This window comes from Solanum dulcamara, chromosome 2 (assembly GCF_947179165.1).
Source record: "Solanum dulcamara chromosome 2, daSolDulc1.2, whole genome shotgun sequence".
Taxonomy (NCBI): Eukaryota; Viridiplantae; Streptophyta; class Magnoliopsida; order Solanales; family Solanaceae; genus Solanum; species Solanum dulcamara.
In genome coordinates, this window is record NC_077238.1 from 15,045,245 (window position 1) to 15,061,301 (window position 16,057).

The following is a 16,057-nucleotide window of genomic DNA, read 5'->3' on the forward strand; positions in this document are numbered from 1 at the left end:
GGCGATCTAAGTCACCTTGCCAAAAGAATCAGATAATTTTTCCCAAATGCAAAGCCAATTTGGCTAGGTAAGAAAGAAATGGTGACTAACCGACTTGGACGGTGCACTGAAGGTAACTCGCCCAATGTTTTATAAAAAAATACTCAGTGAACCCTCCCTTTTTAGTGAGATAGGCCAGGAGATATCCCACCCTTTTTGGAGAGATGGGCTGTAACACCCCTTGTTATACCCCATTTTAACTCGAGGTCAAACGGTGTACAACATATTGATGATTCCTAAATTATTTAATTTTAAGGAGTCGCCACCTAATTATTTTTTAAGGTAAATTAGGATACCTAAATAATTAACTTATTCAAAGCTAAAAAATGATCTCCGATTAGTGGTCTACTTAGCTTATGAGATTCTAGATAAGGGTTCTAGTTATCCTAAAGGGAAGGGGTTAGGCATCCTTCAAGATTCGTTAAAAAACGATTACCGGCCAAACTTAGGTTAAATGATTAAAATTATAAAAAAGGTTGCTCAAAAGTTTTGAAAACAAAGCTTAGTAACTAAGTGAGTGTTTAAATGCGATATATATATATTTTAATAACTAATCCTTAAAGAAAAATATTGATTTTCTTTTATTATGATGAACTATTTTAATTAAAGTTTCACAAATCTAAATATCCATATAATGTTAGCTATTGCATTGGTGAGAACACAACGACAATAATAATAATAATAATATGATAAATAATAATAATAATAATAGAAATAATAATATTAATAACGGCAGTAAATAATAATAATAATAATAATAATAATAATAATGATAATAATAATAATAATGATAATAATAATAATAATGATAATAATAATAATAATGATAGTAACACTAAATAATACTAATAACGATAATAATAATAATAATAGAAATAAAAATACTAATGATAATAATGATAACGAATTTAATAATAATAATACTAATAAAGATAACGATAATAATATTAATAATAATAATAGTAAAATAAAATACTACGAATAATAATAGTAACGATAATAATAATAATAACAGTAAATGAAAATACTACTACTACTATTAGTACTACTAATAATGATGAAGAAAATAATAATAATAATAATAATAATAATAATAATAATAATAATAGTAGATAGAAATACTACTAATACTAATGATAATAGTAATAATAATAATAATAATAATAACAGTAAAATAAAATACAACTACAACTCATAACAACAACAACAACAACAATAATAGTAATAATAATAATAGTAAATAAACTATACTAGTATAATAATGATAATAATAATAACAAAAATAATAATAATAATAATAATAAGTAAATAATAATAATAATAATAATGATAATAAATAGTGATAACAACAACAATAATAATAATAGCAATAATAATAATAATAATAATAATAATAATAATATGATAACGGTAAATATAATAGCAATAATACGAATAATAATAAATAGATAATAATAACAATAGCAATAATAATAATAAGAATAAGAATAATAACAATAAGCATAATAAATAATAACGTTAATAACAAATAACAATAACATATAATAATAATAAAATAATAACAATAGTAGTATAATAATAATAATAATAATAATCATAAATAAAATATCGATAAATATAATAATGATAATAATAATAATGATAATAACAATAAATAATGATAATAATAATAATGATAATGATGATGATATTAATAATGATAACTATACTAGTAATGATAATAGTAATAACAATAATAATAACAAAAATACTAACAATGATAGTAATAATAGTGAATAAAAAAACAAACATTGCTACTATTAATAATAATAATGACGAAAATAATAATAATAATAATAATAGTAATGAAATGATGATAGTAATATTAACGAAGTAATAATAATAGTAAAAAAATAGCTATTAATAATAATGACGAAATGATAATAATAATAATGCAAATAATAATAATAATAATAACGAAAATGATAATAATAATAATAATAATAATAGTACTACTAATAATATTAATAACGAAAATAATAATACATATAATAACATAATAATAATAATGGTAACATTAATAATAATAGCAGTAAACAAATGTACTACTAATAATGATAATAATAATTACGAAAATATTAATAAACTAATAATAATAATAATAATAATGCTAACAGTAAATAAAATACTACTACTACTAATAATAATAATAAAAACGGTAATAATAAAAATATATACTACTACTAATAATAATAATAATAACAAAAATAATAATAACAATAACAATAATAATATTAATAATAATAATAGTAATACTAACAGAAAAATAAACATTCCACTGCTTCTCTTAATAATATTAATAATGAAAATAATAATATTAATATGAATAACGAAAATAATAATAATAATAATAATAATAATAATAATAATAATAGTAATACTAACAGAAAAATAAACATTCCACTGCTTCTCTTAATAATATTAATAATGAAAATAATAATATTAATATGAATAACGAAAATAATAATAATAATAATAATAATAATAATAATAATAATAGTAATACTAACAGAAAAATAAACATTCCACTGCTTCTCTTAATAATATTAATAATGAAAATAATAATATTAATATGAATAACGAAAATAATAATAATAATAATAATAATAGTAATACTAACGGAAAAATAAACATACTACTACTTCTATTAATAATATTGACAGCGAAAATAATAATAATAATAGTAATAACAGAAAATAAAATATACTACTAATAATAATAGCAATAATAATTAAAATAACAATAATAACGACATCAAATAAACAGACACTTTAAGAATAATAATAACAATAATAATAAATGCTAAAAATATAAACAGCCCGGATTGACACTGAATATGGCGATCTTATTCGTTTGCTATTTTTAAAAGATCTAGGATATCGACTCCATGTGAGGGTAGGAAGATTATATCGAGTCTCAGATCAAGACTCCATTTTTGCTCCAGGGGTGTTCATGCAAAACAAGAAAATAATGACAAAATTAGCAAGATAATAATTTAGGATAACCTTTTATGATAATAACAAATGAGAAATAAAAGAAGAACGGAGTAAATATTACCTGTTGCTGGGCAGTGAACGGAAATGCTTTGGTCACGAATATACCCTTGTTTTTCGAGTAAAATCGAGTTCAAATTGAGAGAAAATTCGAAAATTCTTCCCTATTCCGTCTGTGTTCCTTTTTTTCTGTCTAATCCCTCTATTTATAGGGAGATAGAAATTAAATAAAAATAAAAATAATAACGGATGATTAAAATAATGCGGAGTGGGCGAAAATATAAAATAATACGGAACGGCGGAAAAATAATAATTAATACGAAATGGGCGAAATATTTAAATAATGTGGAATGGACGGATTATTAAAATAATACGGATCGGCGGAAAAAAAAAATTAATTAATTAATACGAAATGGGCGGAATATTAAAATAATGCGGAATGAGTATTATTATATATATATTTTTTGAAATAGATTATGACAAAAATTATTTGTTTGTTTTATTTATTTCGGACGAATATAATATATATATATATATATATAGTTTTATTTGTGAAGAATTATTTATTTTTTTAATATATTTAATAAAAATAAATAAATAAAGGGGGACAAGAAATGTTGGTGGAATACACGCGTGCATGCGGCCGAATTTTATATTATTATTATTTATATTATTATTATATTTTAATTCGGATAAAGTATATATATATATATATATATATATTATATTATTATTTATTTTATTTTTATTTAAAAAAAAAGGGACAAAGGGGTATGGGAAGGATTGTTATTATATATATATATATATATATATATATATATATATATATATATTCTTTATTTTATTTTCTGAAAAGTGGTTGGAGATTTTTTATTTTATTTTTTTGAACTAGTGTCGGTTAGAGGGTATAAAAGAGATATAATATTAATATGGGTATATGTGCAGGGGACAAGCGTGGAATAAAAAATGTTATAGGGATATGGGAAGGGGACAAAACATGTGTATAATAATATATATATTTTATTAAATTTTTTTATTATTTTTTTAAAAAAAATCGGATGAATTTTATAATATATATATATTTTTTATTATTTTTTTAAAAATGGACAAAGAATGATGGGCGGGGCACGCGTGGATTAAAATAATGTTTTAATTTTTATTAAAAAGATAAATAAAAAAATAATAAATAAAAAAAAATCGGATTAATATATATATATATATATATATATATATATATTATATTCATTTTTTTAAAAAATTATTTGGATGAAAAGAAAACAATTATATATTTTATTATTATTTAATGTTTATTATTATTATAATATAAATATTTTTAATTTCTTTATTTATTATTATTATTATTTATTTATTGATTTATTTATTTTTTTATTTTTTGACGAGGAGATGTCATATATATTATTTGCGTGTTGTAGTATTAATGGAAGAATAAAAATAAAAAAAATTTGTTAATTCAATATTAATTATTTGTTATTTAGGAGAAGTAATGAAAACGTAAAATTAATTAGTGAAATTGGTTATCAAATTAGACGAATTAATTTACGATCTTCTTAATTTTAACAAAAGTAAAATGATTAACCTCATTGTAACTAATTATTAATTTACGAAATAATTAATTATGGTAAATAATAATTTTCTTTTTTTTATAAGTCAAATTTAAATATTACTAAGAGATAATGACTAAATAATAATGATTAAAAATACACTTGAAAATATGCATGGTTTTATGAAAGCCAATTATTTTAATTTAATTAAAATTGAAAAAGTCTAAAATTAAAATAAGATAAGTATGCATTAATTAATTAACAAACCTCTCATTTTTGACAAAGTAAATAATTAACTTCGGTTTAAATAAATTAACTTGAAATATGAGTCTATTAATTAAATCAAACTAATTAACAGAGCTATTTATTTTAAAAATAAAAATCTTTTGAGACAATTTTTTTTTTTTGAATAAATAATAAAATATATTATATTCAAGAATTATTTTTTATAAATATATATATAGCCATATATATAGAGAGAGAAATTAATTTAAAACGATGATACCATATATGTATATTTCGTTTTATTATTATTATTATTTAATTATATATATATATTTTATTATTATTGTATTATTATTATTATTATTATTTTTTGTAAAAATTATGTTGTTGAGGGTAAAAATTGGGTGTCAACAGCTGTCCCTCTTTGACCGAAGACGATGAAAGAGTTTTTGGGCAAAGAAGTTGACATAATAGCCAATTTTGTCCCGACCATCAATGTTGTGGAAAAAAAAACAAAATTGTGGATGAATTTTCCTTTTGAGTTACCAACAAGTCTCGAATCTTTTGGGATTCAAGCCGAGTGCAACTTTGAAGTTATGCCAGAATAAGGTGGAGCGAATTGTAAGCACCATCATTTATAAAATCGTGTCAGTATTAGTGAATGAGAAAATATTGACAGAGGTGGCCGCAGAGAAGAATAAGATTTGAACAAGTGAAGAGTTATTTAAAAATGAAGTGAAGCAAAAGGGAGCGTATTGACAATATAAATAGATAAAAGTGGAATTAAAAACCTGGACTCGACAAGGGGCGAGAATATTGAGAAGAACGAAGTAAAGCCTAACCCCAAAGAAATCGTCCCAATAACGAATAATGGCGAGACTGGATTTTAAAACCTGAATTATGGAAGTAGGTTGAGTAGCGTTCGAGAGTAGATTCATGACCATTGTTTGTGAGTTTGACTTTCCAACAAACATCCCCGTTCACTGCTTAGAAACAATTCCACGTTATGCTGCGATTTCTGCAAAACTTAAACTTGATAAGACAATTAGTAAATATTAAATATAAAGCAATGTGCAATAAGCTTATGAGAATGACACCTCTAGGGTGCGAGTATATATAAAGCGGTCTTGCGAACCGTAATGATTAAATAAAGCTTATGAAAATAGGGTTAGCCGATGATTCATGAGAATGATGCCTTTCAGCAATGATTAATGAAATGAGGCTTTAACCCAAATAATTTATGAAGATTGCAACTTCTCAAGTCAATGATTAATGAAAATGACGTCTTTGCAAATATTGCAACTTTGCAAGCGTTTTATACAATTATATTTAAAGCATTTGTGCAAAGTAGTAGAAAGCAATTGAAAGCCATGTGGAGCGCAATAAAATATTTGAATATATCGAAAGCATTTGTGCAGTGCATTTGAATGAATTGTAAGCATTTGTGCAGTGCATTTGAATATACTGGAAAGCATTAGTGCAGTGCATTTGATAATGTTTGAAAGCATTTGTGCAGTGCATTTGATAATATTTGAAAGCATTTGTGCAGTGCATTTGATAATATTTGAAAGCATTTGTGCAGTGCTTTTGATAATAATTGAAAGCATTTGTGCAGTGCATTTGATAATATCTGAAAGCATTTGTGCAGTGCATTTGATAATATTTGAAAGTATTTGTGCAGTGCATTTGATAATAATTGAAAGTATTTGTGTAGTGCATTTGATAATAATTGAAAGCATTTGTGCAGTGCATTTGATAATAATTAAAAGCATTTATGCAGTGCATTTGAAAAGATTTCAAGACATCTGTGCGATGTGTTCGAAGATATCTGAAAGCATTTGTATGGCGTATTGCACTTAAAATTATTTGAAAGTATTCGTGGAGTGCATTTGAGAATATTTATGCGGGGCATTTAATATCATAGGTAGTACAACTGAAAATATTTGTGAAATCAAGATATTTGGAATTTTCGAGAAGCTTGATTTAAAACATAAATTTATAAGTAATTCAAACCATTCAACATATGATCCTTCCGAGGCTGTAAATATGTTGACCTCTTTATTGGCCGATAATTCTGGCAAGCCTTCATTCAAAGAAAAATTATGAGTTTTGGGGGGAGGTTGATTCGCATTGACTTTGAAGCCTTGGTTCTTCATACTCCTTCTTTCTTCAACTTAGTTTGTACTTGCAATCCCCGTCTATTCTAAATCTTGGCTAATAAATAACAGGAAAATATTTGGTGTAAAGGTCCATATTAAAAGTAATAAGATAAATTATATATATATATAATAGTAAAGAATTTCTGCAAAATTTTAGATTGCGACATGTCGTGAAACGAAGCAAACGTCCTTTTCTTTCTTCAACCTGATTATTCTATTTCCCACATACTCTTCAATTTTCTTGACGTCTTCTTCTAATGTTGCCCGCAAAACTGTCCCAGTTTTGGTAAAGGGAGATAATGATATTTCATCATGATAACGAAAAGACCGAACCATACGTAATTCGTGAATACATTCCTTGAGAATTGAAACAAAGGGGCCGAGTCCTTTACTGGTTGCCTAGGTATCCAACATGAACTAGACTATGCGTAATTATCATATACGAAATAATAATAAGAAGGAGGGAAATGAAAATTTTCTCATAATGTGACCGAAGCCGATACAGGCCGCCTACGTATCCCACCAAGGGAATCAGGCCAGGCGTAGTTCATAGTACATAACAATGGGATCTTCTTTATAATTTTTCCTAAGTGACCAGACCCGATATGGGTTTCCTACGTATCCCGCCAAGGGAATCAGGGCGGAACGTAGTTCTTCAATATTACATAAAATATTACATGAAAACAATATAAAGGCTCCTAGACATAGTATTTCTTAATCGCATCTGAATTGATAGCTTTCGGCCATATCTTTCCGTCCATTTCTGCTAGAATCACCGCTCCTCCAGTCAACACTCTGTGAACCACATAAGGCCCATGCCAATTAGGCGCAAACTTCCCCTTAGCTTCTTCTTGGTGCGGGAATATCCGTTTTAACACCAATTGTCCCAGCTTGAACTGTCTCAGTCTTACCTTTTTATTGAAAGCTTTGGCCATCCTATGTTGATAAAGTTGTCCGTGACAAACTGCATTCATTCTCTTTTCATCAATGAGCATCAATTGTTCATATCGGCTTTGTATCCATTTGGCATCACTCAACTCAGCTTCTTGGATTATCCTCAGGGATGGTATCTCAACTTCCATTGGTAATACTGCTTCTGTTCCATAAACCAAAAGATAAGGTGTTGCCCCAGTCGAAGTCCTAATCGTGGTGCGATAGCCAAGGAGGGCAAACGGTAAATTTTCATGCCAATGCTTATAATTATCAATCATCTTCCGCAATATTCTTTTGATATTCTTGTTGGCAGCCTCAACTGCTCCATTCATCTGTGGTCGGTAAGGAGTAGAATTGCGGTGAATGATTTTGAACTTATCACATATCTCATGCATCAAACCGCTATTGAGGTTAGCTCCATTATCTGTTATAATCGAATGGGGGATGCCAAATCTACAAACTATGTTATTGCGAACAAAATCTGTCACCACTTTTTTTGTCACAGACTTATGTGAGGATGCTTCTACCCATTTTGTGAAGTAATCGATAGCTACCAATATGAACCTGTGTCCATTTGATGCGGCGGGTTCGATAGGACCGATGACATCCATGCCCCAGGCTACGAACGGCCAAGGAGAACTCGTCACATTGAGTTCATTCGGTGGAACTCGGATCAAATCACCATGAATCTGACATTGATGACATTTCCTCACAAAGCGAATGCAGTCTGTTTCCATAGTCATCCAGAAATATCCGGCCCGCACAATCTTCTTTACCAAAGTAAAACCATTCATGTGTGGCCCGCAAGTACCCCCATGTATTTCTTCAATCAACTTGCTCGCCTCTTGGGAGTCGACACACCTTAATAAACCTAAATCTGGAGTCCTCCTATAAAGGATTTCTCCACTTAAGAAAAAGTGATTTGCAAGCCTCCGCAGTGTTCTTTTTTGAATATTGCTTATGCCTTCTGGATAATCTCCTTCTTTGAGATACCTCACAATATCATAGTACCATGGTTCTCCATCTATTTCTTCATCCACATGGAAACAATAGGCCGGTTGATCCTGCACATTGATTTTGATTGGATCTATATAATTCTTGTCTGGATGTTGAATCATAGAAGACATGGTTGCCAAGGCATCTGCGAATTCATTTTGAGCTCTAGGAATATGCCTGAATTCTATCTTGATAAATTTCTTGCATATTTCCTTCACACATTGCAAATAGGGGAGTATCTTCATATTCTTGGTGCTCCATTCGCCTTGTACCTGGTGAATCAATAAGTCTGAGTCACCTATAACCAACAATTCTTGTATATTCATATCAACAGCCATTTTGAGTCCAAGAATACAAGCTTCATACTCCGCCATATTGTTAGTGCATAGAAACTTGAATTTCGCTGAGACTGGATAATATTGACCTGATTCTGAGACAAGCACTGCCCCAGCACCGACTCCTTTAGAATTTGCAGCACCATCAAAGAACATCCTCCACCCATGATATTCTTCTAAAATATCCTCTCCAATAAATAACACCTCTTCATCAGGGAAATAAGTTTTAAGAGGCTCGTACTCTTCATCCACAGGGTTTTCAGCAAGATGATCAGCAAGCGCCTGTCCCTTGATGGCCTTCTGAGTGACATAAATAATATCGAATTCACTTAGTAAAATTTGCCATTTTGCCAACTTCCCCGTTGGCATAGGCTTCTGAAATATGTATTTGAGTGGATCCATCCTTGAGATGAGAAAAGTGGTGTACGCGCATAAGTAATGTCTTAACTTTTGTGCAACCCAAGTCAAGGCACAACAAGTGCGTTCCAATAAAGTATACCGGGCTTCATAAGGCGTGAATTTCTTGCTCAAGTAGTATATAGCCTGTTCTTTCCTCCCAGTTTCATCATGTTGTCCTAACACACATCCAAATGCATTGTCCGATACTGACATATATAGTAGCAATGGTCTCCCCGGTTTTGGAGGCACCAAGACGGGCGGACTAGACAAGTACTCCTTGATTCTGTCAAAAGCTTGTTGACAATCTTCAGTCCATTTAATGGCAGCGTCTTTCCTCAACAACTTGAAGATTGGTTCACAAATTATAGTCGGCTGTGCAATGAATCGACTAATGTAATTTAGTCGACCAAGAAAACTCATTACATCCTTTCGACTCTTTGGAGGGGGCAAGTCTTGAATAGCCTTTATTTTTGAAGGATCCAATTCTATGCCCTTCCTACTCACAATGAAACCCAACAACTTTCCAGAAGGGACACCAAATGCACACTTTGCAGGATTTAATTTCAGATTATACCGCCTCAACCTATCAAAGAACTTCTTCAAATCTGTGAGGTGATTGGAGCTCTTTTGTGACTTGATAATGACATCATCTACATAGACTTCAATCTCCTTATGGATCATGTCATGAAAAATGGTAGTCATAGCTCTCATGTATGTTGCTCCTGCATTCTTGAGTCCGAAAGGCATTACTCGATAACAATACACTCCCCAAGATGTGATGAATGCCGTTTTATCAGCGTCTTCTTCATCCATTAGAATCTGATGGTAGCCTGCAAAGCAATCAACAAATGACTGCAACTCATGCTTTGCACAATTATCAATAAGTATGTGAATGTTTGGAAGTGGAAAATCATCTTTCGGACTGGCCTTGTTGAGGTCTCGATAGTCTACACATACTCTGATTTTTCCATCTTTCTTTGGTACTGGCACTATATTAGCTAACCATGTAGGATACTTTGTGACTCGGATGACGTTGGCGTCGATTTGCTTAGAAACTTCTTCCTTAACTTTTAAACTCAGATCAGGCTTGATCTTCCTTGGCTTTTGCTTGACTGGGGGACAAGATGGATCAGTCGGCAACTTATGTGAAACAATGTTTGTGCTTAGACCCGGCATATCATCATAAGACCATGCAAATACATCCATATATTATCCCAAAAGATCAATAAGTTCCTTTCTTTGAGACAGAGTCAAATGGATGCTAATTCTTGTTTCTTTCATTAGTTCTGAATCTCCCAAATTTACCGTCTCAGTTTCATCCAAATTTGGCTTTATTTTATTCTCAAAATGTTCAAAATCTTCAGTCAACTCTTCAGGTTGCACCTCTTCTTCATATTCCGCAAAAGATTGCTCAGTATTTGAGATTTGTTTGCTCATTTCATTACATGTCACATTCTCGGTATTGGCAGATTTATTAATTTGCTCGCTGAAAGGGAGTAAAAAATAAATTTATAATTAAGTACAAAATTTTGAATTTTAAAGCAGAAAATATGGCTTAGATGTGGCATTTAAGATTTCAAAAGTGGAGGCAAAACATTTAAAGATTCTTAAACATGATTCAGGCCTCAATTTTGAATCATGTTATTTCATTAATTCTAGTACAAACATCTACCAAGATTTTCAAGGAAACGGGGATGGGTTATAAGTCCAATTGTTCAAAGCATCTCCAGGCTCCACATCCCATATGGTCGGAATCTCGGTACAATCCTCCAAGATCATGTTGCATTCCGCTTCTTCTATAAATAAGTTTTTGAGTCCTTCCACGAGGGTGTTTTCAGCGTCTTCCTCTGATTCCTTTATAATATATGCCTTGGAAAATGACTGATTCAAGTGCGGAATGGGATGGGGCAATGAAATGTCACTTTTCCTTTTGAGATCGGCCAATGAGACTTCTTCAGGAGTAGGCTTGTATCCCAAACCAAAGGTGTATTTCTGGCCCGACAATTGAATTGGTTCCACTATTCCACCTAAGTTCACTCCAAGTCCTCGACCAGGCATGAAACCATTCTTCAACATTTCCCAAGCCACCATCACAAGCACACGTGGTAACTTTACCCTTTCGGTTTGATGAACACACATAATCTCTTTAGTATGGAACACAGACCCATCCAGTTCTTCCATACTTTCAACAACAGGGATTGAATTCTCAGGATACATGGAATTACTACCTTCTCCATGAACAATAATCTCGTGGTGGTTCCAAACAAATTTCAAATTTTGGTGCAGGGTAGAAGGGACCGCACCAGCCATATGGATCCAAGGCCTCCCAAGCAATAAATTGTAACTAGCAGGTATGTCCAATACTTGGAATTCTACCACGAACTCCTCGGGTCCAATTTGTAGTGGCAAATCAATTTCGCCAATGACTCCCCTTTGTGTTCCATCAAAACCTCTAACCCTCACATGGCTTTCACGAATTTTCCCGATATTAATTCCCAAAGCTCGAAGGGTATTGAAAGGACATATGTTAACAGCTGAACCATTGTCAATCAGAACTCTAGAAACAAACTTGTCCCTACACCTGACAGTGATGTTCAATGCTTTGTTATGTCCCAAACCTTCAGATGGTAATTCCTCTTCGTGAAAACAGACTTTGTTTGCTTCCAAAACCTGCCCTACCATGGCTGAAAGATTCTCACTTGTGATATTGGCCGGAACATAAGCTTCACTTAGAACTTTCACCAAAGCACTCCTGTGAGTTTCAGAACTCATCAATAATGACATCAAGGAAATTTGGGCGGGAGTCTTCTTCAACTGTTCAACAACAGAATATTCTTTTGTTGGCATTTTCCTCCAAAAATCCTCTATTTCAGCTTCTGTCACAACTTTCTTTTGGTTAACTTCCTTATTCGGTACGATTCGTGCAATACCTTCAGGGGCATAACATCGCCCCAATCTTGTCATTCCGGCAGCAGCAACTTCTACAACTACCTTTCCTTTCCCTTTGTCCTTTGTGTCAGTTGAGTAACTCCAGGGAACTGCTTTAGTATCAAAATGAGTTGATTGAGCAACCAAAACCGTAATCTTAGGTTTAGGAACCAAAACTTCCACTTCAAATGGCGCTCGCGCCTGGATTGTGATAATGGGAGCAATAAAGGCAGATGCCATAACATTCTTCTCTTCTTTGATTGGCAAAATAGTCCCTTCCAAATTGCATTCTTCATCAATGGTGATCATGTTCACATTCTCATGATTTGGAAGAGGATTGTTATTTACATTGGGGGCAGCACCTCTGAGTTGAATAACTCCTTCTTTGATTAATGCCTCAATCTTGTCCTTGAGAGTAAGACAGTTCTCGGTGTCATGTCCAGCAGCTCCAGAGTGATAGACGCAATGCTTAGTGTCATCATACCATCCGGGAAGGGGGTTGGGAATTCGTGCTTGGATTGGTTGGAGTATCCCTGCGGTTCTCAACCTTTCATATAGTTGGGATAAAGGTTCGGCTAAAGGTGTATAGGTTTTGGGTGGTCTTCTTTCAAAGTTTGGGCGGGGCCTTGGTGGATTTGATGGGCGAATTTGTGTTTGATAATGGGATTGAGGTGGGTATGTAGGTCGGTATTGTGAGGGATTTGGATAAGTGGGCGCTCTGGATGGATAATATATTGGCTGAGTAGTGTAAACTGGATAAGGGGCGACAGAAGGCTGGTAATATGGTTGAGGGACTTGGGTATACTGATTATGGTATGAAGGTTGGGGTAAAGGGTTTTGGTATGTTAACATTTGGTTTGGCCTACGTTCCTGGATGGTCATGACAGCGGACACTCCGTCCTTCTTCTTCTTAAAGGCTCCTCCAATTGAATCTGACTGAATTGCTTTACTTGTTGCTTGTAAGGCTGCCAAATTAGTGATTCTCCCAGTTTTAATACCTTCTTCAATGAATTCTCCCATCCTTACAACTTCAAAGAACTTTTGTCCTACCACGCTTATCATCTTCTCATAATACGTTGCATCTTTTTGAGATTGTATAAAAAGGGAGGTCATCTCACTTTCTGTCATCGGAGGTTGAACCTTTGCAGCATCTGCTCTCCATCTCATGGCATATTCTCTAAAAGACTCCGTCGACCTTTTTTCTAATTTCATCAAATAGAATCTATCTGGTATGGCCTCAGTGTTGAACTTGAACCTATCCATGAAATCATGTGCCATGATACTCCAACTATGCCATTTCTTCGGATCTTGACTTGTATACCAATCCAATGCTTCTCCTGTCAAACTCCTTATGAATAATTTCATTCTAATGGCCTCATCTTTCCCCACTCCAACTAGCTTGTCACAATACGATCTTAAATGAGCTTGTGGATTTCCTTTCCCATCAAACACATCAAATTTTGGTACTTTATATCCTACAGGCAACTCGACATCAGGATGAACACATAAATCCTCATACTCAAACCCTTCGCACTCCTTGTGAAGTTGGATACTTTTGAACGCTTCCTTCAAATTACGAATCTCCCTAGCTACACTTTCATCTGTTTTTGATCTGGCCTTTCTCTCCATCTCCTCATATGGATCGACTTCTAGCATGGTTGGTATTGGAGTAACGAAAGGTTGAGCTTCTATTACGTATACTTGTGGCACATATTGCATGTTAGGAGTTGTAGTATGTGTCACAGGTATATGTTGGATTGTTTGGTATTTTTGGATGAGCGGGTTGGTTTGGGTGAGTGGGGCTTTTTGGGTAAGTGGGTTAGTTTCAGTGAGTGGAGTTTGGGTAAGTGTAGTTTGGAGGACTGGAGTTTGGGAAACATAAGGGGTAGTGAAAGGTAGTGGATTGGTTTGTTGTGAGTTGATGTTTGCGAAATTGACTTGTGGTTGGTTGACGGGTTGTTTAGGAGCAGTCATATTGGTTTTGAAAGGGGAAGGATTTGGAAGGAAGTCTTGAGGCGAGGGAGAGTCAACAGGTGGAATAGTTGCATCTGCCCCATGTTCGGGAAGTGGTGTATTTAGGCTAATAGACAAATTGGTAAGGTTTCGAAGTCGATCGATCTCTCTTTGCATATTGGCCATTTGTTGCATCAGGTTAGCAATATGTTCATTATAAGAAATAGGATCCCTTCCTTCTGAAGCCTCAGGTTCATCTCTTGGGATAGTGACAAGTCCTAAACCATCTTGATCAGATGCACTTGAACCAGTCATATCGGCGGGTGATCGGCCTTTTGATCTAGTGAAGTATGGATGATCCGCCAGTTCGCAGTCAACACGAATCAACCTTTGGGGAAATAAATTAGAAAGGAAAAAGAAACCTCTGTTAAACAAAAAGAAAAGAAATATATTAGTATAAATCGAATAAACAATTAGGCAAATAATGTTGGCAAATAAGGGAACATATACCACATAGCAAATAAATTACATAGTAAGAAGAGAAATTAATGGTACAAATGCGACCTAATATGCACGGGACCTCTTTTATGCCAAAGGTGGGCCTAAATGCCAAATAACGAGATTTATGATAGGTTGATCCTAGCCATTAACTTGAGATAATTTGAGTTTGGAAGACAAAAAAATCCAATTTTCATTAAACAACAATAAAAGGGTACAATAATCAACAAAATACATGGAAAGATGACAAAAAATGGAAACAAAGACTTAGCCTAATTCTTGCTCTTAATCAGAATGGTGAAGTGGATGAAGATGATGCTCCAACACTGTTAGATCCTGCTCTCGCATTATCCAGAATCTGTATTATATTCACCATTTGAGCCCACATTTCTGGTGTAACTATTTTGGTTCCAAGATGACAGTGTCGTATCCAAATCGTTGTCCTAATATCCTCAAAGCCCTGTTCACCTTCTGGGCTTATGCTATTGCGATCTTCTCGAAGCCATGCCTGATATTTTGGAGTTCTTCTTGCTGGTCCATCTCCTATCTCTAGCGTGATGATATTATCCCATTCATGAAGAATCTTATCAACTCTAGGGACTTTAAAGTCTGATTCGAAGGAAATTTCAGAAGATTTCATATTTGCTTGTAGAGGAATCATTTGTGTTTGACCGAACTGTTGAAGCACACATATTGGGGCGTATGGTTGGAGACCTTCCAATCCAATGAGCTCGATGTAGTAAAATCCTCTACACCTTATGAATGCAGTAGGACATGAGAGTAGTGGGTATTTCCATTGAATTTGGTCACTAGTGCGAGAAATCAAGAATTCGTACCAATCATTAGTACCAACTGGAGACACAAACCTTTTCATCCTATCATAAAAACTGTTAATATGACTTGTATTACTAAAACATATGTCTACCATGTCATCACGTTGGTAAAAATGTTCCATCGCCCACATTTGCAAAAGAAGATTGCAACCTTCAAAGAAACTT

General features: G+C 32.6%; 1 protein-coding gene across 1 annotated transcript; it reads right to left on the reverse strand.

Moving 5' to 3' along the window:
- Positions 1 to 7,715: 7,715 nt before the first annotated feature.
- On the reverse strand, positions 7,716 to 14,876 carry LOC129870350 (uncharacterized). The gene is made up of 7 exons (XM_055945110.1): positions 12,299 to 14,876; positions 11,371 to 12,106; positions 10,986 to 11,166; positions 9,425 to 10,886; positions 8,654 to 9,349; positions 8,241 to 8,569; positions 7,716 to 8,132 (listed from the first exon to the last, which is right to left on the reverse strand). Exons 1-7 carry the CDS (start codon positions 14,874 to 14,876, stop codon positions 7,716 to 7,718), a joined length of 6,399 nt encoding a protein of 2,132 aa, XP_055801085.1.
- Positions 14,877 to 16,057: the final 1,181 nt, after the last annotated feature.